Source organism: Mycteria americana, chromosome 1, assembly GCF_035582795.1.
Source record: "Mycteria americana isolate JAX WOST 10 ecotype Jacksonville Zoo and Gardens chromosome 1, USCA_MyAme_1.0, whole genome shotgun sequence".
NCBI lineage: Eukaryota > Metazoa > Chordata > Aves > Ciconiiformes > Ciconiidae > Mycteria > Mycteria americana.
The window spans coordinates 200,085,696-200,108,460 of NC_134365.1; the positions used below are offsets into that span (position 1 = coordinate 200,085,696).

General features: G+C 38.4%; 1 protein-coding gene across 12 annotated transcripts in view; it reads right to left on the minus strand.

Moving 5' to 3' along the window:
- Positions 1-1,872: 1,872 nt before the first annotated feature.
- CDK8 (cyclin dependent kinase 8) overlaps positions 1,873-22,765 on the minus strand; it is an 86,453-nt gene continuing 65,560 nt past the window's right edge. For 9 of the 12 annotated variants that reach the window (XM_075490867.1, XM_075490864.1, XM_075490870.1 and 6 more), the window contains 8 exons: positions 22,196-22,327; positions 19,883-20,026; positions 17,728-17,797; positions 16,652-16,724; positions 9,595-9,692; positions 8,120-8,198; positions 7,842-8,000; positions 1,873-3,154 (listed from right to left, as the gene is read on the minus strand). In XM_075490867.1, the coding sequence (XP_075346982.1) occupies positions 3,029-3,154; positions 7,842-8,000; positions 8,120-8,198; positions 9,595-9,692; positions 16,652-16,724; positions 17,728-17,797; positions 19,883-20,026; positions 22,196-22,327 (881 nt within the window). In that variant the 3' untranslated portion in view covers positions 1,873-3,028. The remainder of the gene's footprint in view (positions 3,155-7,841; positions 8,001-8,119; positions 8,199-9,594; positions 9,693-16,651; positions 16,725-17,727; positions 17,798-19,882; positions 20,027-22,195; positions 22,328-22,765) is intronic. The other 3 variants (XM_075490865.1, XR_012773805.1, XR_012773804.1) reach the window with 3 other exon arrangements.

Sequence of the window (22,765 nt, forward strand, 5' to 3'; positions counted from 1 at the left end):
AAAATACACCGAGATTGGTCCAGATAATCGTTGGTGAAAAATGAAAAGCTTTGAAGTTCTTGAATCCAGTAACAAAAGCTGAGCCAGGCGAGCAGAGAGGCACGGCTCTCACGCCGGCTGCTGCACGCCAAGCTGCCACCTCCCTCTCGGGAATTTGCAACTCTCCTATTAAATGTTCTCAAAGGTACTTTCTTCCTCCTCCCCTTTCTGTAACCCTCATGTAAAAAGCCCCCCAGAGCAAAACAGGGACAGGATTAATTTCCCTTTTTTTTTTTTTTTTTAAACAGTTCAGGCAAGTAATTTAGAGCCTTGCCCTCAGTATTCCTAAAACCACTATTAAAAAACTTGTTTGATGCAAAAGACCGTTTATAATCGTTGTGAATATGACAAGAATAACCTTATCTGCAACAGAAACATACCCTGTCTTGAAGGTATCAGAGGTTATACCAAGCAGGGAAAAACCTTTTCTTTCCACAGTTCTAGAGAAAACCCCAAATTCCTCCTCCCAAAAGACCAGCTGACTCAGACATCAGAACAAGTCAAATATTAAGATTTGACTTCACTGTAGGATCTGAGTTTGTCGAGATAATCTGCAATACATCTAGTAAAAATGGAGTAGAATGAATGAAATTACTGCAAATGGAGTAGCAGACTATTTAGAACTAAATGTAGTTTATAATTTAGGTTTATTATCATTAGTTGATAAGCTGCATCTTCATCTCAAATACCTTCTGATAGGAAAATTAAATTCAAGCACAAACTAATGGCAGGAGTTCTTTTTGTCAGTTGGATGCATTTCCCTTTGCAAAAATGAAATTAAAGCCAGCCTGCTACTTTTAAACGAAGCATTGGAGACATCACCATATACTGGTATCAAATAAGGTTTGCATTAATATGAATAATATTAACTATTATGCATCAATATGAATATGCATCAATAAGAGAGCAAAAAATCTAGGCCCATAGTACTTTAGCCAAAGGAAAGTTACTCTTGTCACCATTTCAGTACCTGGGAAGAGTCTGGAGATACTAAACAGGCAAGTTCAAAGCCTATGTATAAATTAAGGAAAGGACGAAAAAAGGCTTTCACTTGTAAAACAAACCAATAAGAAGTTTAAGGCACTCCCAGCTATATATTTATTTGTGTTCCAGAAACTGAGGAAAGCCAGATTTTGACACCACTTATGTCAAAATGAAGAGGGTATCACACAGTATTACTAAAGCGGCATAAATTTTGCACTCAGATTTGTTTTTCTTTAGTTTTAAGTCTCCTGAATAGTTAAACCTCTACTCCACTCAGGTAATTTTATCTTCACCTCAAACATGGTTTGCATTTCAGGCTGGCTACCAATTTGTTTTTTCTTTTGCCCCCTGTCAGCGGCTCAGTGCATTTGAATGGATCACACTAGTTGATAGTCACACTACATGAAGCGCTTGCAGAAAAAAATCCTGCATATATTGCATACATTTATGTCATAAAATCATGGTGTGGTATTAGATACCAAGATAAGAACGAGTCACGGAAACCTTAGACGAATACTCAGACAGGAACGTCTCTAGATTTTGTAGATGAAAAGGAGCTGTCTGATCTATGAAACGCAGCTAGTAATAAACCTACGTTCAGTGTATCTCCAGCTGATCAGCTACATGTGCGCAACAGGGGTAATGACATTTGACGAAGGCATTGTATTTTTTTCTGCTATTTAAAAAAAAAAAAAAATCCTTCTCGGCAGTTAATGGAAGCCTGCCCACTTGCAAGAAAAATTCCTGTCAGATACTGTTTCTCAGGACACAATCCGATATAGATGTATGATGGGGGAGCGGGGTGTTGTCGCTGATAAAAAGGAATACAGGCAAAGGTCATATGCAGATTTATGAAAAATAAATTTATTACATAACACCTTGTTTTAACAATGTTTGATTTCTTTTTTATTCAGAATACTTGCGTCATTCATGTAAAATAGTTTGATACAGTACATTGTATGTAAGTTTCTCCTCATAAATTCTAAGGCTCTCCTAACACCTTGATCCTCTGCTGTAGGAATGGCACCCCTAAACAACGTGCGAACATTTAAAAAAATAATTAACTGAACAAAATTTAAAATCCACTACACCAAGCTGGTTCTCAAAAATCATGACGAAATATCTGAATGGATGCCGCACCTTTTTAGGAAATATCATTCATGCTTTTTTAATCCCAAAGCATGCTCACAAATCATTAACACCAACAGGAAAAAAAATAAAACACTGTCTATGACAATCATTTTAGTTTGTTTGCTGAACCAAACATGTTTATATCAATGACAACATACTTATTTTACTATCAAATAGCAGCTTTAATACCAGTCAAGTCATAGATTTAAAAACAAAACCAAAAACTTATGTTGGAAATTAATCTTTGGGACATTTGTAATTGCTGGAAAAAAATGCAAACATTTTCATGTTCTTAAAAAAAATCTCATCGTCGCAATCGTGTCTGTCATAAAACATTGATCTAGGTGGAAAATGAACCAACCCACAAAAGTCACTAAAAATAAACGTCTATCAAAATTGTCTCAGAGTCACGGTTAGTTTGCTTTTTTGCCATGGTAACATATACTGTATGCTTCAAGTACCAGTTCAAAGATGTTGTGTACTATTGGTCAGATAAAGTTGTTACATCAAGAGAATTCACCACATACGACAACAAAAATGCTTGCCCCTAGCACATTTCACAGCTTCAACTGCTACAGACTGTCACTGAAAAAAATGCATCGGTCAGTCTGAACCATGTCAAGTAAACTATGGAAGTAGCATATCCACAACACAAACTGTGCTAGCACTTTCTTTCCAAGTCTAACCCCAAAACCAGGTACAATTTGGGAGCCACTACTCCGCTCTGTGGAAGGGGGTGGATCGTGGCGATCGGACAGGTTGGAGGTGTGGTTGTACAGTACATTCTCGTGGCCCAAGCCGGGTTCCAGGCAGGCAGCTGTGCGGCCGGTCCTGCAGCATTAGCAACAGTGCATTGACGTTATTGGGATGCAGCTCAGTACCGATGTGTCTGATGCGAGTACTGTGGCGGCTGCTGGGAGGTAGTTGAATATCCCATGCTGCTCTGTGGCTGTGATGTGCTTGGTCCGGGGTTGGGGTAGGCAGCATGGGGGTTGGAACGCTGCAGAGGGGTAAAAGCAGAGGAAATGCAATCCTTTGTAGCAGGTACACTGCGAGACAATTTCATCTACCGATTTATTTCTTCAAGGGGTACTGAACACACACAGTCTCAAAGCAGCTGCACCGCCAGGCTTCTTTTCACTTACTCTGATTACCGCAGGTGCAGGTATGAACATCAGGAGTACCAGATTAGAAAGTGACAGTTGCCACCCTTCTGTTATCCATCCTAATTACCTCCTGTGACTCTACACCCATCATAGTCAAACCTCCAGCCAACCCTCCAGATGGCTACAGTACACCTGCACGTTCCACGAGGCTACCACCGCTCACAGCAGGGGTCTTCTCCACTTGCTCCCTTCCCCTACCGAGAAGGTATGTTGGGGTGGAGGTCTTACTGCTGATAAGCCGCTCTGCATTATTCCGGAGATTTTCCTATACAAAGGATAAGCTTGCCACCCTTTTGTGTGACCTAGGAGTAAAGGCTGAGAGCACTGTGATTATTTAGGCTAAGGCGTCATCTAGCAGCAGCCTTACCAATACTTGAAAGAGAGTTAAAGACAACAGCCGCACGCTTCTCAGTGGAACCAGGTATTTCAGGGGGAAATGGCCACAGATTGTGGCTTGCGAGGTTCAGGTTGTACGTTGCGGGGGTGGGGGGGGAGGGAAATCACTAAGAGACCAGTACAGTGCTAGAAGAACTTGCCCAGAGAGGCTGTGAAGTCTCCATCTATGGAGTTTTTTAAGCCTCAGCTAAATAAAGCCATGGCTGACCTGATTTAGCATTAGCAACAGTCCTGCTTCAAGTGGGAGAATGGGCTAGATGGTCTCCAGAGGCCCCTTTCAACCACCATTTCTACAATTATTTATTGAGTGGAGCGTTCATCATTGCAAGAAGCTCTGAACAAAACAGCAACTGCCTACTTCAATTTTAACCTAAAAGTCAGTTATTTACACATCATGCGTTATAAAGGAGAAAAGGACTGCATCTGAGATTTTCAATCTAAGCATATGACCACTTAGTAGCATTTAACATTTCATTAAATTAACATAATTTCAGTACATTACTGTGCTGTTTTACATTTATGTTAAGGTTTACACACAGACAAGTTTTGCAGTGTTTATAAACTGCTGTGTAACTTCTGAACTCTTGATATTGCAAAATGTATTAGGATTTTTAGAAAAAGCTGTGTCTAGTAAAGGTCTGGAAACTTCTCTTAGGGTGAATGTTCCAGGACTAGGGTATTGCTACTGACACCTGAATACACAAAACTATGGTGAGCCAACATCCTGAAAAAGTAAAATACAAAATCTGTAAAGCTGTTTTAAAGTCGCAACATAAAATAACAACTCCATTTTTCCTGCCATTCAGCATTTAGAACGGAAGCTATAATCAGGATGCTGAGATGGTGGCAGAAATGAAAAGGCAAACTCTACTTGTTACCGTATGCTCACAGGACTGGGCTAATTCTCTAGGGGTGTATAGTGTAAAGGGGAAGAAATGGCTGGACCGGCACGTAATGCCAGTGGGAACAAGCCAGCACTGCTGAACTGCACCGTTAACACAGTGACTGAACTTGTGTGACATTTGCCTTCACTCTTGAGAGATGGACTAAGTCACTCGCCAACACAAGTGTCACAGTTCTGGGTCACCCTTCTCCATGTAACAAATATAGGATGTACTTCAGAGAGCAAAAACCCCTGAATATTCTTTTTGCCCAAGCGTGGCTCCTGTATGTAGGAAACTATCACAAGTTTAACCGTTTAAAAACTGACCATTCACGTCAGTTGTAAACACTTTCTGCATCCTGACTTCTAAAGCAGATCTTATTTTAAGATGGAGGCAATTAAAAATCATCAGATTCTTTCATGACACCCAGCACATGTTTAAGAACAAATGTAAATATACAAACCTTTCTAAACACCGTTAAGCACCCAGAGGGCTATCACAAGCAAAAGCTCAGAGTAGTGGAATTGCTCCAGCCTGTTTAGTCACATTGCCTTTGCAAGTGTCACATTGCAGATTTAGACGAGAAGGCAAGGAAGTCTGTGTGCCATGTGTCTACTATTTTTATGCATGGCAGAAAAGGATACAAGGTCAACTTGCTCTGCAGAGTGTAATTTGACTTCTGAGTGGATGGAGAAACTGTCTTAGTGTGCCTTGCCCAGGAGATGGCAATCCTTCTTCACATGCTTTATATGGGGAATTTGAGCAAATTAAATGAAGAACAAAGGAACAGGTGTTTGATTAAAACAGAGGGCTGTATTGTAATATTTGTTTGCAGTCTCCCCAGGTTGCAGGATCAGAAGCAAAAAATGTGAGGAATTTTCAGGGAGACCTGAAACCACCAACAGGCAGCTTTTAACTGCTTTTGTTCTAGTGCCAGCAAGTTCAGGTCTCCTCCCTTTGATTACCATGTTTTCCAGATACCTTAATCAGAACAAATCTACCTACTGCCTTCTTGCAAGACTGGGGGGGAAGATGGTTTGGTTTTTTTTTTTGAAAACCAGGTGTTTTGCCTCCTAGAGAGACAGCTAAAAGATTAGTCAGGAGCAGTCAAGTTACCAATAAGAGCTCCTGAGATAGCAAAGTAGCAGTTATCACTATCTCAAGGCAAAAGTATTCTGAAATTATGTTTATTGACAAGGGCTGCCCCCAGCTACAAGCCTGGGATGGATATGTGAGAGTACAAAAGTTTTGATGAGCATGAGCTGAAAACAAACCAACATCAACTCCTGCCGAGGCAATTTGAGTCTTCTGACTTCTCAACTAGCAAACCTCAGCTCTTGCTCACAGAAGTGGAAGCTGAAGTTTGTTCAAAATGCCAAGTTGCAGCAGCAAAATGAGGTGAAGGGCATGTAAATAGGGCATGTAAATGGGGCTCCCTAACACGGTACATGCAACCTCTGCATCAGTCTCCTTAGGTATGTGACTCCACATGAGGGGAAGATTAAGCGAGTTACAGCTGCATTTGCCTTCTTAAAAATACACACACAGAACAGAAGTGGTAGAAAGAGCCAGCTAAAAGGCCAAAACAGCAATCGACTGCAGCTTGCCAAATTGAAAGGAGGAAGCTCCTGTAAGAGAGTGCTGGGTAATGCATAATCCAATTAAAAGAAAGATGATGTTTATACTTCGTTTATACGAGGCACCCCACGCTGCAGCTCTGTAGTTAAGGCTGACCACTGTTTCAAACAGCTCTAAAAATTTACATCGTTCAAGGGGAATGACTTGAAAACCGATATGCTATTGATGTCCTGGGATAAGCTGAGCAAAGGCACTTGGGGACTATATGAAGGGTCTCACAATAAAGCTCCTGAAAATGACCTTATTTTACATTTTTTAGTACTTTCAAGTTTTGGCCAATGCTGGAAATATACAGGTTTATACAAGGATGAGGGTAATGCCCCCAGGCAGCCTTTGAGGACATCTGGTAGTCTCAAGAACAAACTCTGAAATGCAAGATTTCAAAACCTATTGGTGTTTACGGAGAAACAGGATCAAACCGTGAAAAGCATGTTGACAGCAGCAGTTTTACTGACGCTGTTCTTTAACTCTCCCCAAGTTCTGCTACAGAATATAACCATAGCTAAGTGAGTTTCAAATATTAGGGTTTCAGATTTAGATATTAATCTTTAAAAAACTGAAAACATTGCCAGTAATTTCTGACTTTCCTATCTTTTGATTCCATCCAAGACTCTCTTCCAATTGGCCTTCTGTATTATGCATTCCATGTGAACAAGTATGTAATAGTTCCTGCAGGCTAACATTTCCACCAGCATGCTTCCTTTTGGAATCTTCTATTCCCTAGGATTCCAAAATATGCCACCTAACCTCTCCTATGCATGTAATTTGAAAAGTCTTCCTTGCTCCCTCTTTTGTAATTTCTTAGCTTGCATTAACTAAAGGTTCTGTCCTTAACTCTCTTCTCCTCCGTCTCCAGGAGTAACCTCATCCAAACCCACAAATTCAGGTATCAGTCCCTGGGATGACTCTGAGATATTCTTCTGCTCCAGACTCTTCTGATTTCCTAACGTTTGATCACAACTTCAAATGCAGGAAGGCTAGAACACAGTTTTCAAATTTTCCTCAAGCTTTTTTCCTACACTCCTCCTCCTCTTCCTCACTCATTGATTGCCACCACCTCACGTGTCTCTTCAGATCTGTAATACTAGGCTTACTCAACCCAGAATCTCTGTTGGTCTTCAAACACAGATTATGACAACATCATGTCAAGTCTTTCTGTTTGTCATCCAAAATACTGCTTTCCCATCCATTTGCCCAATTAAAACTCTTGTTCAGATTCTTATTTCACAGCTTGTTAATTGCAATATCCTTTGCCTCCTACCATTGCAGGCTCGTGCAAATAAGGAATGGTATTTTTAGGTCATACAGAGTGCAGCACAACAGGCTTTTGGTTCACAATCAGCATTCCCTAATATGAAGGTCATAAATTAATAACTGTAATAATATTTGATCCTAATTTCCTTAGAACTGCTAACTTAAAAAGCACCAGCATATCAATTTACAGGCAAACTGTCAACTAATGCATTTCAAAAAACATCTGAAAGATGCAAAAACACTATATACCAGTTAATACAATGACATTTACAGAATTACTTTTTTAGCTTAAAGAAACACTGTTGCAAACATGAGAACCAAATACACAATAGATGAATAAAACAAATACCTGATAGTCTGAGGTCATAATAAGTCCACCTGAGGTAGTGGTAGGAGGAACAACTCGCACTTTTTTCAGTGGGGGTCCCTGCGTGTGACTGTTGTCTTGGTTTCCTGGATGACCAGTTCCATTAGTATGGTTATTGCCCTGCTGCTGCTGCTGGTTCTTCTCAATTGTTTAAACACAAAGAAAAATTTCAACTCAAAAGCAGTACGTGAAATAACATGAAAACAGGAAATAGTGTGAAAGCCAGTGAAGCATGATGATACTGTTCTTCCAGTACTTACTTTGTCTCCTTTATCATCTGGTTCTTCTTCTGTTAAAAATTCTCGTTTTGGGTAAGGGATTTGACAACCTGCAAAAACACTGCCCCCCAAAAAAGTCTATTTATCACTGCATTAGAACAGAAGGGTTAGACCTGTAAGATTCATACTTCATCCATGCTATTTTCAAGTTGCCTGAGCCACAGCCTAATACCTGTAACTAATGGAGTTTTCCCTGTCTTACTTTCATCATATTCTAAACTTAGTAAACCTATTCACATTTATTTTTAATCTTCAGTTGCCTCTCATACGCTCATTTAAACTCCTAATAGTTTTCACAGTTTCTGGTAACTGGTGACCAGACTGGTGGCTGGAAAGGCACACCACCTGTTAGATATCTGCAAGGGCACAAAGAGCTATCTTAATCCAGCTATCGTGTAATTCACAATCTCAGGACTAACTAAAAATACTCCTGGAAACTCCACTGACTATTAATAAAGCCACCTGGAACGATGTTTAAAAATAACTAGAAATTTCATCTGCCAATTCATGTCTCATGGTCCACATGAATTTGCTACTGCTAGTGCAAGCTAATATTTACCTGCCCTTAATCAGCAGAATGTATTTATAATAAAGTCTCTGTACACCTGTTAGCATTACTCATTGTGCATTCACATTAAAATGCCAACCTAAAGTTGAGAAAAAAGCCAAACACTGTCCTAAAAGCGGTTTCTGTAAAAGCAAATCATTCAAATGACAACATTAAATCAGAGAGACAGGTCAGGAGCTGTTATAAGTAATGCAGTAAGTTTCACTGAAATAATTTTTAATTAATTGCTTATAAATACACATACCATATTTTATAAGTTCTTCCCTAGATAATGGTAGAGAATCATACACAGGATGTACTAACAGCTTTCCTAAAAAGGTGTACAATCATGCTCTCTGGCTAGTGTTTTGGGAGGGGGCCTTAATTTTTAATGAAATCATTCACTGTCCCTAAATTTTCTTCCTTTTGTAAATCTCCCTGCGCAAACAAAAAAGAGGAGTGGCTACAGAAAACGGATTTAAGTTGTTAAGGATGACAGCACAGAGACACAGAGTTGACTTCCCCCACCCACAGAATTTACAACAAAGGCTAAGACAGAAAAATGTAAACTAATTAGAGAGTGTCATCTGGCATTCTGGAGCAGGGAAGTGGACCTGCAGGCACTTAGCAGTTGTCTACAAAGATCTGTAGCATGCATAATCAACCTGTCAGTGAATAACAAGATTAGTGCTGCGACTAATAGGATCAAAGTTCCATAAAACAAGAGATTAATAAGAATGCGACTTAATTTTAAAAACCACAAATGGCATTTTAGTGGTTATAGCTTTCTTTGGTTGTTAGACAGTAAATATTTAGCTCAATATTCACAAACATATTTATAGCAGAGAGAAAGCACACATTTCTAAAGCATCTCTGGATGTACTGATAGGTTAATAAACTGACCACTTACTCTGATGTGGGAAGAGGATCTTCTAAGAAATAGGGATCCTGCATAGCCTGTTCTGAGGTAATTCTCTTTATTGGATCCATAGTGAGCAATTTCTGAAGCTGCAAAAATAAAAGATAAAAAGCTCTGCGTTACCAAAACCATTTACAGAAACTTCACTGTATTAGTCCTGAAAGACGATCTGATACAAATGTGTAACCATAAACAGCATAACCACGTTCTTCTCTCTTGTTAAAATAGTAACTTCATTTCCCATCGAAAAACACCTATTTTACTGGCAAAGCTCAGGACACTCAGTTAGTTCCAGTCACAAATGTTCTAACAAAAACATTCAAAGAGTTTCCATGACATACCAGCAGCTTTAATTGTAGAATCACAGAATGGTTTGGGCTGGAAAGGACCTTTAAAGGTCACCTAGTCCAACACCCCTGCAATGAGCAGGGACGTCTTCAACCAGATCAGGTTGCTCAGAGCCCTGTCCAACCTGACCTTGAATGTTTCCAGAGATGGGGCATCTACCAGCTCTCTGGGCAACCTGTGCCAGTGTTCCACCACCCTCACTGTAAAAAATTTCTTCCTTATATCTAGTCTAAATCCACCCTCTCTTAGTTTAAAACCATTACCCTTTGTCCTATTGCTAGAGGCCCTGCTAAAAAGTTTGTCCCCATCTTTCTTGTAAGCCCCATTTAAGTATTGAAAGGCTGCAATAAGGTCTCCCAGGAGCCTTCTCTTCTCCAGGCTGAACAACCCCAACCCTCTCAGCCTGTCCTCATAGGAGAGGTGCTCCAGCCCTCTGATCGTTTTTGTGGCCCAACTCTGGACCTGCTCCAACAGGTCCATGTCTTTCCTGTACTGAGGGCTCCAGAGCTGGACGCAGTACTCCAGGTGAGGTCTCACCAGAGTAGAGGGGCAGAACCACCTCCCTCGACCTGCTGGCCACGCTTCTTTTGATGCAGCCCAGGATACGGTTGGCTTTCTGTGCCGCGAGCACACATTTCGGGATGTGATTCAGTAGGCATGGAGGTGTTGGGTTGATGACTGGACTAGATGATCTTAGAGGTCTTTTCCAACCTTAATGATTCTATGATTCTTCTATGATTGTCGGTTCATGTCCAGCTTTTTATCCACCAGTACCCCCAAGTCCTTCTCTCTTTAATGGTCTGCTCACTTCCCACAAGACGACGCAATGTGCACATATTTAGCCTGGTTTCTTCAACTACACTGCACTTAACAGGAAGCAACATCATATACATTTAAAATCAAATAATCCTTAGCAATTAATAAACAAAAGTGATTCCATGTCCATTAATGCTCATTATTCAGTATTGTCATATTAGTACCTCTCTATTGTCATCCATAGTATTTTAAAGATGTTATATGAATTCAGTCCTTAGAAAAATCTTTATGCTGTAAAAGAAAGTCGTAATCAATACGTTCAAAAAAACCCACCTGGCCAGATAACTTTTTATTACCCACTCCAGTGTGTGCTTGTTTATTCTGACAAATACGGACTCTCAGACACATCTGTGTGCTACATGCTGCTCATGCTGCTCAAAAGAGCAGTTGTCCAAAATCTTGAATTTTAGTTGATGTTTTTGCATGACATGATGCAAAATACTCTAGAGAAGTCTAATAAGCTGCCTCCTCCATGAGCACATCAAGTCTGAGCTGTGGTGCTGTCACGCTATCAGTGTAAGACCTCAGCCTTTGTCTTTGTAACAACTGATGAATTGGGTATCAACTACATGAAAAAAAAAAAATCTTTCCAAAATGCCTGTGTTGGTTAAAGACGATGAAGACAACCACAAAGTATAAATAAGCAGAAGACAAGGCAAAGTATAATGTTTTACAAAATAGTTGAACTCAGTTCAACTAAAAATCCAGCAAAACCTTACCCTTGAGAAAGTACCTCTTACTCTCACTGGGAAGTGTTAACAGAGGGCTAAGCAGCACGCTAGGTATTTGCTGCCTGATGCCCAACTTCAAAAAAAAAAAGCATATAAGATGTTTCAGTAACAGAGAGCAGAGCAAAAATCCGAAGGTAATATACAAATGAAAATCTAAGAAAATAAAATTGACCTAACCAAAGCAAAGTGAAAAATTTGTATAAAAAGAGTTACAAACATTGCTACTTAGATGGACATGCTATGAGAAATGCTTAGGGTACATAGCGAGGAACTCCTCTTGAGTAACTTCAAATACCAATAACAGACATGAAGTCTAAATTCAGCACAATGTTACGGATTGAAAGGTAATTCTAAAAACCGTTTTTCCTGTTTATACTGTTTTTACTTTTCCACTCTCATTTTACACCTATGTAAGCATTTCAGAAGCTGGCTGGACTTTACACATTTGTCACTGCGGCATCTGAACAGTGATTTTTAATTAAAAAAAACCACATTAGAAGCATTATGCTGTCTCCATGGGTCTGAAGATTTTTCTCCATTTTAGGAACAGCAGACCAGAGTGATTTTATTTAACTCTAGCACTGAATTGCAGTGATGTATTCTAAAAGTAAGTGTTTCTTATTCAAAAGGAGGTCTGGTGTACGTGCATATACTTCTCCCCATCCACCCAACAGTTTTGTGGAATATGGCTGTGCTGGACAAGCATATACAGGCAAAATGAGATAACCTTCAGATACTACACAGAAAAAGGAAAATAGTGCGTCCTCGCATTTCACCATAGAATACAGTGACCAAGGCAAAACGACACCATGACTTATTGTCAAAGACAATGATCTTTAAAAGAAATGCTACGCTTTCAACCTATAGCTTTTTTTTTTTTTAAATCATGGATCTAACAAGATATGCAGAAACTACATATGCAAATAATATTCATTTTATATTTGCTATTCATACTTTTCATGGGATTAAATTCACCTTTTTATAAAGATCCGGTGTCATGATCTATGTCTGAACTGGTCATCTCCTTTCACTAGCTATTAAGCAAGGATACACAACCTCCACGCTGCAGACAGCTAAAGTTAGGAAAGTACATTTTCTCTCCTCAGCCTTCAGTTTTAATGGCATGGTTAAGAACATAATAAATATGTATTACCACCATCAATCCAGTTTTGGTTTTCACATCGTCAACAAGGACTCACAATAAGTTATTTCAGCTCTCTGAGTCTGCATGTAGTCTTTGTAGAATATCAGTTTGAAAAGAACAATTCTTGTTCTCTCAAACAGCTCAAAAAGCAATCCCAGGAGCCAGAAAAAGGGAAGGCAAAAAATGAGAAAGAATTGCCAACATGCTGAAATACATCATAATCAAAAAACATTGCAAAATTCTGGAATAATTTCTGGCAATTAGGTTATAAAGCTGTCCATGACATGCTGACAAGATGTGAGCAAGCTTGGTCATAATCAGCAACAGAAAACAGAAACCACAAGAAAAGTTTAATGATTGTGCAACCATTATTACACAGGGGATCAAAACTCCCATTTTGCCCCCTTGTTCGGGTGCCAGCACAGAAGTGAATCTTCCACTTATTATTACAAATATTTTCTATTTTAAAAACTGTTCAATTAAAAGATCACCTGGCTGGATGACATAACAAAAATGCAGTAAACTTTATATATCAGCAATGCATGGGACAACCACTACAGTTGATATGGACCGAAGTAACCAAATGGAAGATGAAACATCACAATTAACCAGGAGTAGCAGCTGCATACCCATTTTCTAGGCCCTAAACAAAGGGGGGGGGGGGGGGGGGAGAGATATCAGGAAAGTGAAAGTGGAAAAAACGTAAGTTGTGAAAGCAGGAAGGAGCCAAAGTCGTCCCATGTTAACATATCAGTTCTGCATGTGAAAAGGCATGATGTGCATGAATGTCAGTAGAGATGGAAAAAAATCTGGTTAATTCAAGTTCAGAAATCAAAACATTTCATTTTTGGCAACGACAACAATCTCTGGATTTACTAGTCCTGGAATTATTAGTTCTGGCATATTTTACAACAGTAGATGCAAACAGGTTTTTTGTCTGTTCTGATGCAGAGAGTAAAAGGGCTGTGAGACAGCTTGTGGAAGAGGAAGATCTTGGAGTATCTCTGGAAGAACTGGTACCAAGGCACCTTCCGATTTTGACAGCACCTGAACAGTGTTTTAAGATGTTAGTTTGGGGTTGTTAGACCAGGGTTTTTAAATGGGATCTGATTTTCAGTGAATAGTTCTGACAGCAGTTAGCAGAAAACTGAGAAGATTCTATTAGAGCTAATTAACTATGAATTTCACAGTACTTCCCTCACAATCCGTATCTGTGGGAGGTACAAAAGAACATGGCTACATCTACACTACTAAATACCCTGCTTTTCAGCTTGCGTGACACTGACTGAGACTGTCCAAATTCCACGAAGCTCACTCTCTTGCTGTCAGTTTTGTCGAGGGAAAGAGGGTAGAGGTCCAAAGCGGAACGAGTGGGTGAGGTAGCAGTTGAGCAGCGTGTTCAGTCAGGGGTCTACACTCAAACTCCCCTTCTGGTCCTCTTGTTCAGTACTAACAGATACGACCAGGGATGGAAGGGTGGTAGTAGCCTGGTAAAGGACACCATTCCTTGATTTTGCATTTGAATGTAACCACTGCTTTTTGGTATAAATACAAACAAGCTGAACAAAAATGCTGAATACATTCAGACAGTTATCAGCCTGTTGTGATACCGCACAGAGAAGAGAAAATGCTGTAGTAAGTATTTTAAGCTGTTCTCATGTGATTATTTTGTGTCTAGTTTTGTTGTTCTATTGAAAACAATTTCTAAACTTGCGAGACTGGGAGAGCGGATGAGAAATTTCAGGTTGGTTTGGCCAGAGCTCGTAAGAGAAGCTAGTTCATTCAGAGAAAGTCTTTTTATGGACCATCAAGATGTACAGCAAAGCCTGAACTACTCACTTTTACCTGAGCTTGGTGTTAAACTCGCAGACTGGAGTGGCAAGAAAGAAATAGTTGAGGAATCGAGGGAGGGGAAAAGCACTTACATTACTTGAAGATGAAGTCACTGGCCATGTTATACAGGTTGTTGCATGGAAAAGGTTTTTATCTCAGATTGCCTAGGTATGATATGAAAATCTAATGCGACTGATTTTGATAGGAGGAACTGACTGAGTTTTCTCACTATTCACCACTAGTGACGATCAAGCATGTTTGTTCTCAAAGAAGGTGGAGTTAAAAAGGTAAGTACTGATGCACACGCAGTTGCATAATTTTATGGAACACCGGCCGAGCGTGGCTGATGAGAAAGAGCTGAAAATTCCCTCAATTTGCTTAAGAGTCCAAGGATTAGTTTTTACATCCAAACCCCATTCTATGCAAATAATCACATTCAACTGATACTTCATGTTCATTGTTTTTTGCTTGTTGAATTACTTAATATAATTTTCAGAAATATTATTTAGGCTTTGATAGGAATACGAGATATTATCTACTTGCTATGTCAAATATATCTTTTTTTAGAGTGTATATTCTCATACTAAAACTTAAGAACATCTTGATAAATACTAAAAATGCATTTATGAAGCCCTGTTATACATAGCTACATGGTAAAAACTGGATTAATTATGGGCAAAATGTGATGGACTGTTTTGCCTGTGCATAGCAGGCACTTCAGTTCTTCACATATCAACATAAACTTTTTATGCATTACATATAAATATACAGACTGCTCAGCAGCTTCCAATTCTGCTCGGATACAAAACCCCATCAAAAATCCAAAATCTCTACCAGAGAGGACTAGTTTCCTTGCTTATGTAAACATCTCTAGTATTTCACCAGCTTTAGAGAGCAAAGACACTTGACAGTAAATGATGCATAATGGTACAACCGCCATGTAACTTCTTGCATCAGTACTTGATTCAGCTGGTTATACTTTTGTTTTTAATCTGAACCTTGAATATACATTCTGTGTTAGACCAGTTGCAGTAAAACTCATCTGCTTGGAAACCCCCATTCAAAAATGGTCATGCAGTATGCCACAAGAAGAATATTGCCTCAGAGCTGCTCTGACTGAAGGATAAATTCCAAAATTTATATGGAGGAAAAAGTACTGAACAGAAAAAAGGTGGCTGCTTAAAAACCCTTGGGTCTGATCATCAGAGAAGGTACTGCTTCCAATGACTTGAACAAAAGCTGCATGGTCCTCAGACACCCAGGGCTCTTAACCGTCTTCCCTTTTCTTCAATTTATTCCTCTCATCTCCAAGATCAAAAAGCTTCCTGTTTTCTTCCCTCACTCCTGTTCCCCCCAATAATATATTTACCTTATAATTCTAGCCTGAAAACATTTAATCTGAGTTGGAAACATCAAGATAAGGAGAATGTCCATTCAGAGAGACCAGACATACTTAAATTCTTTCTCCTCCATATATAAAGTTTATTTTAGAAACTTGATGTTCTTTAAAACACAACAGAAAAGGCCCAATACAGTAACATCTGAAACAATGTGATACAGCCACTTCTAGGGCTGAGCAAGTGTATCATTTTAACTGGAGTCTTAACTAAAAAAGTTAGATGTTATACAGATAAGCCAATTTTTGGAAGAGTACTAGGAAGTTTTCAGAAGAAAGCTACAAAGGATTGGTGCACCAGGAAGGCATACTGAAATTTTCCAAACTAAATGTTCAATTTTTTTTGTTTGTTTTAAACAAAAGTGCCTAAGACATAAACTTAATAATGAATATGTAAACAATTATGCATTTAGGATTATTTTTAAAATAAAAAATAGGCTGTTAAAAGTGTGCAAAGCAGTAAAATGGGTAAGAGTTGCAGCAACATTGCAAATATAACTACAAGCTTAACATGACTTAAAGACAAAACTTCTGATGTACTCAATACAGAAACTAACCCACTGTGACTCACAGAATCATTTTATCCATGTGAGAAGATAAAGTGGTTTTGCAATTTTCAGATTGCAGAGTATCAGTTATTCCTAACTTTATTTATAAAATAAGGTATAATATTTATAAAATAAAGTTAGTAACAGAATACTTGATGCCAGCTCAACTCTCAACTTGAACACCTGTAACTTATATAAGGGGGTTCATTTTTTTATGCATGCAAGAACTTACCAAGTGGAATGCCTTACTATCTGGTTTAACTTTATGTTTTTCCATATATTTGATAAGGCTGCAGTTGGTATACCTAGAGAAGGAAAAAAATGTGACATTTCTAATATGCAAATCTGATACGGCAAAGCTATAGTAGCCATGAAACATTGATAAGAATATTTTAGTCTCTATTGCTAATGCACTAAGCAGGGAAAAACCACAACTACCAACACCAGAGATTGCTTAAAAATCATTCAGACACTACAGAAATGCATCCGTTTCCGTCACACGCTTGTAAAAACACATCACGTCCACGTAAAAAGCACACTTTTAACCCGCATGCAGACACCGAACTATCACTTGGTTTTAAACTGCCTTTTAGCAATTTCACTACTATACAGTTTCATTCTGTGTATTTCTAATGCCAGTAAACATGGAGATAAATACTAAGCCCATCTTAACACTCTCCTGCAATGTACAGGTTGCTACAAGAACATCCATGTATTCACTTTTTTGAAGAGGAGCTCAGAAATAAAGTTTCTAAATGGTTACGATAGCATGGCAGATGCAAGAAATGTATACAACAGTACAGCCCCAAATCCCTCAGCATGGAAACAAGGCAACAGGGCAGGGGCTTAAGTGCAGGTATTAGACTCTGGCAATGCAACAGCAAAACTGAAAGGTATTCTTTTCTTTTGCCTTCATAAGCTACCCTAGAGACCAAACCTGACAATTATACCCACTGTTTGCTGGAAACAGTATAAGGTTACCAGATCCCTTTCATGCAGCTATCACGGAAAAATCATTTCCAGTACTGCAGATTTGGAAACAGCTGTGACAAACGGTGCTTAGCAATCTTCAGAGCTGTGGGGGGTCTTACTGGCATCACCCGGTTCACACCTGCCACCTTACCATTTACAGTCTCATCTCTGGCTACTCTTCTGATTCACACCACCTCAACAGGCCAAGTTCACCATTATGAAACAACTTTATTTTTCTTTTTTTCACAATATAAGTCATAACCATTTCATAGTCCTTGTTTGGCATCTACATAGAAAACAACCTGAGCTACAAGAAATTTAGGATAGGAGACTTACGTGTTTCTCCGGAAATCTTTCATTAAAGTTGAATGTTCAGGCATCTTTTTTATGTCTTCCCAATCTTTATCTGCAAAATCAATATTTATTAATAATTTTTTTTCTCCCCCCCCCTCCCCCAGGTAAAACAAAGACTTTCCAAGTATCTCCGTAGCCCTGAATTTTTTTTTTTTAGTCTGCTTCGCTAACCTTGCAGTTACTTATTTCTTTGTACTCCTTGGCTCATATTCCTTCATCACCTCTTCACAATAAATCTTCACAATACCAACACCTAAGAGGTTCCAGTTGTGTGCTGATTAACTCAAGAACTTTAAAAAAACAGCTGGCAGCTACACTGAAGATCACCATATGCCCAAAAGAAAAACATGTCAGCCACTGTACTTGCACCCTTCAGGACTGTTATTTAATTTATTCAGGCACAGTCGTGATCCCAGGACAGGAGTACAGAAGACTCCTGCAAACGCTGTCTCCTTCTAAGGCATTTTCCATTCTGACAGCACTGTCTTTAGTTACAGGAAAATGCCCAGGGTACTGTGTAAACTCCTGCTGTATCAACATAAAAGAAATACTGTTAGCCAACAAAAGGTTAAGAAAAAGTAACATTTGCACAGTCGAATTAAAGAATATTTCATCTCAATTTCTCTGTGTAGACAAAGCCTGAAATGGATTTAAAAATAAAACAAAAAAATCACTGACAGCACCTAGCCTCAAATGTATTATGCTCTGTAACTCCTGAAAAGGCCCTGTAGGCAAGTAGTTTGATTCAAGTCAAATCTTTACTATGTCTTATCACAATTGCAGAACACTGGGATCTTAAAAATTATTAAGTGAATAAAGAAATCACAGATTAATTATGTAATTATTATTTCTTTAAATAAAAGATTCTCCTCTTTCCCTATCCCCTATCACAAAGACATGTGAAACTGTTTCAAATATGGCAAGTGTCAATTAAAAAGCAAAAAATTTGCTGCAATTAAATGAAAAATAATATTTCTCGGTAAGAACCAAAGACCTTCAAAAATCAAATGCAGACCATTAGAAAGGATTATTTAAACGAATCAGAAAACAATAATGAGAGTATCGTCTATTTATGTAACCTACACAAAGACAATGTGAAACCCAAATGAAGAAAAGTGTAAGAAAAGGGTAAAATTCTAGGCTAAAAGCAGAAAAGGACAGTATTGCTTAAAGATGCAAAATTAAGGGAGATTTTCAAGAAAATAAAAGTACTTAAGATGCAAAGGCAACACTTCCAGGAATCTCATACACCAGTACAGAAGCAATGAAGTACATACAGGACAAAACAAAATCAAAGGGAAAAATAAGAGTGAATTTAATAACAAAATTCTATAACCACGCAAACATAAAGACCACAAAATTCATGTGATAGGAAGAAGAAAGTCCACCAGAACAATAAAGAAAAAGATTATTAATAGTGAATGGACAACAGCAGGGAACACAAGCAGTGATGGGAAAGATGATCAAAAAGTAAAAATAAGGCCCCTGTTATTCTGACATCTGCGATCATGTGAACACTAGAAGACAAAGCACTGACCAAAAAGACTCAAGACAGCCTGCAGAAAAACAAGATATGACCAACGCTGAGGGGAAAATGCAACAAGTGATACCCACATTGTAACTTGTTTTGGTTCACGCAACCATTTCTTTGTTCCGTTTTGGAATAAAGAAATTTTCTCCATGTCACAAGCTTTCTACCAGGGGAAAAAAAATGAAATACCCTCCCCTACTTCCAAATGCTATGTTTAATTTAGCATGAGTTAAACATCTGCATAATATTCACTAAATGCATAGATTTTTGCTTGGTTTCATACAATCATCAGTCGCTTTCCAAATCTATAATCAGTACTGAAGAAACACAGAAATATTCCTTCTGATTTTTAATCGTCCACCATTAAATATGATCTTTTAAAATTATAAAACATTGGTACATGTATACGCAAAGATAACCCTATTATTAATAATAGGAAAAATACCTAATATGACCATTAGATTCTAGATTTATAACTCTTTAAATAAAGATTGTGTTTGAACAGCTTTGTGGCTTTGATCAGATGCCACCTTCATATGCAAAGAAAGCAATACAGATAATCTTTTCTTTGAACAGCAGTGATAAAAAAAAAAATATAGTATGTACCTGCAGGAAATCCCATTACATTGAATATTCTGTCCAGCTGGTCATGGTGATAAGGATTACTAGTTTTGATATCCTCTTGTCGACAATGGAATATTGGCTCTGATGTTAGCAGCTCTGCAAATATACACCCTATGGCCCAAATATCTTTAAAAAAGGAGAACAGAAAACAAAAAAAATCAAATTAATCTTTCCAAAAGCATCTTGGTGAGGTAGAATGTTAGTTTTTAGCTTATCAGAGATAAGGTCCCTGCATTGAAAATTTCAAGTTTCTATTGCAGAAGTGCAAGACTTCCTCAACTTTTCCTTTTACCTACAGATAGAGGTACACAATTCAGTAACTACATAGGAGCTGAGAGAGTATCATACAACTTTTTGTGTGGTTTTTAAAGTGTAGTTATCATTTATTGCTGTAAAAAATTAATCTGATTAATTAAAAAAACAAAAGGAAACTATTTGGGTAACTGTCCACACATAAAATACAAACAAAGAACAGCCAACCAACATCTTGCCCATCCGCTGCCATACTGTCCCCGCCAAGAAATGAGCCCTCTCTGATCAGCCACTGGGTTTGATAAGTATTAAACGACCCAAAAAATACAAGTTGAAAAGCAGTGATATTGGAATAAGCCAAATGCTATCTATAAAGCCTTGCAGAAAGAGAGGAACAAGAAAATTGCTCCATGCCCACATACCTCACCCCTTTTTTTGATAACATTCATTAAAAAAAAAAAAAAAAAAAAGAAAAAAGAAAAAAAAAAAGCCCTTTCTGTTTTAACGGTTGTGTCCTAATCTGCAAAATGAGATAGCCTGAATTTTCCCAGTTGTTTTCCCGATCTTTTTTCTAGTACAGACAAATGCAATTTTTAACTTACATAAAGTAATGCTACACTGAACCTTGAATGAACAAGAAAAGGTCACAAACAAGGACAAAAGCAAATGATGCAGAGAGCATAACCCCACTACTCAGTGTTTGTCTACAGCCAGTTTTTATCTATGCTGAAAAAAAATTATGTACTAAAGGCTAAGACCATCCGTGCAGTTTCACATGCTGCGAGCAGAAGAAAATGCCAGTAAAGTGAAGGAACGTGTGAATACAACAAAAAAAAGGAAGCAGTTAAAAGGAACATATAAAGAAATGTATCTAATCTATGAAAGAAATATAGATTTAACAGAAAAGTAAATGAAATTTAAGTCATAAACGATACAATTTCTGACAAAACCACTGACACGATCGTAAAAAAATAATGGCAAAGGTCTGAGGAAAGAATTTCAGGTTATAGAAACAACGTGTATGCCGACATACAACCTCCATGTTTGTGCAAAGTAAGTAGAGTGTTGCAGGGGAAGTTATTTCTCCAACAATGGTTACCAGGCTTTAACATATCGTTCAAACCAGCCAGCAAGAGAAAAACTTCCCAGTCCTCTTTCCTACAGTCTCTCTCCCTTCCATGGCAAAGCTGTTCACATCCACTAAAGGTGAACCTCCCTCCAGCCTGCTACAGGGCTGTTCCCCCTGTCCTACAGCCACAGCACACAACTCTCCTGCCATCGACGATCCCTTACCCCCACACTGGCAAGAGCAGAGACCGGCAGAGTGAAGTCAACTGCACCCTGCCAAAGCTGTTAAAATTCAGACCGGTAAGTATGAATTAAGTGGCGAGGAGGATGCAGCATTAAGCTGATGTAACTAATGCCATCCTCACAGCGTCCGTGTTCTCTGAGGCTTCGGTTTTTCTGGATGTGCCTGATGCAGCATCACAGCTTACCCTGTTGCGTGACCCTGATCACATCTCTCTACTTCAAGCAATTCCTGTTCACACTTGTGCTTTGAAAAAGACACGGAGAAAGGCTAAAATGCAGCTTATTTTTACAGTTTAGTTTCAGTGCAGCCAATACATTCTCCATTCTGCACATTCCTTATTTAATGTATTTATTACACTAGGTAAAAACCTCTGCAATAAAATGAATGCACTGTGCCTCATCATCATCATATGGATTCTACTAATAGTTCGAAGATGCATCTGTATTTTGTATAACCTCTAACAGCATTTATGAAAATCTTGTGTGAAAGCCATATAAAATTATATTGCATCGCAGGGCATTTGGAGCCAAAATCCAGAAATATTTCATTCCTATATCTAGCCAGGGACCATAGTAAACTAAACAACGTGTCAAAAGTTTAGTATTTCCTCAAGAATCAGTAACGTACCTTTAACTCAGCTACTGTCCTTTGTACTATTTATCAATGCTTCAATATTTGGGTACACTTAGCATAAAGAACAAAATAGTAATTTTTTTATCCAATTTACTTACCAATAGCTTTGGTATAATGCCTTGCTCCAAGAAGCAACTCTGGAGCTCGGTACCAGAACGTTACAACTACTGGATCCAAGTCTGCTAAAGGCTTCAGAGGTGAATTAAATAATCGGGCAAAGCCCATGTCAGCTGCAAAATTCAAAGAGAGATGCTTTAAACTTTTAGGAAAACTACCAACTATATTTTTTTTTAAACGAACTGATTGAGTTTACTTGTTAGCGCTACCATCACTGTGCTAAATAAAACACAAACGCAGACTGTAGCAGATATGAATTCTGTGAGTAGATTTTCTTAAAGCTTTTGTAGAAGTTACTGGATGTCATCACCTATAAAGTATATCATTATAAATCATTACTAACATGAGCCATTTAGAACAAAGAATTAACCATTGTTCTGAAAAAGCGCATCAACTCACTTCTCTCAGGACACTGGTAAATCCTGACTCATTTTACCTGATATTCTCCGGTAAAATATTCCATTATTACAGGATGGTCTTTCAAGAAGCAGCATTTTAAATGTGAGCAAAATGCAAGTTCTGCAAAGGTTAGAATGATTTATAATACATAC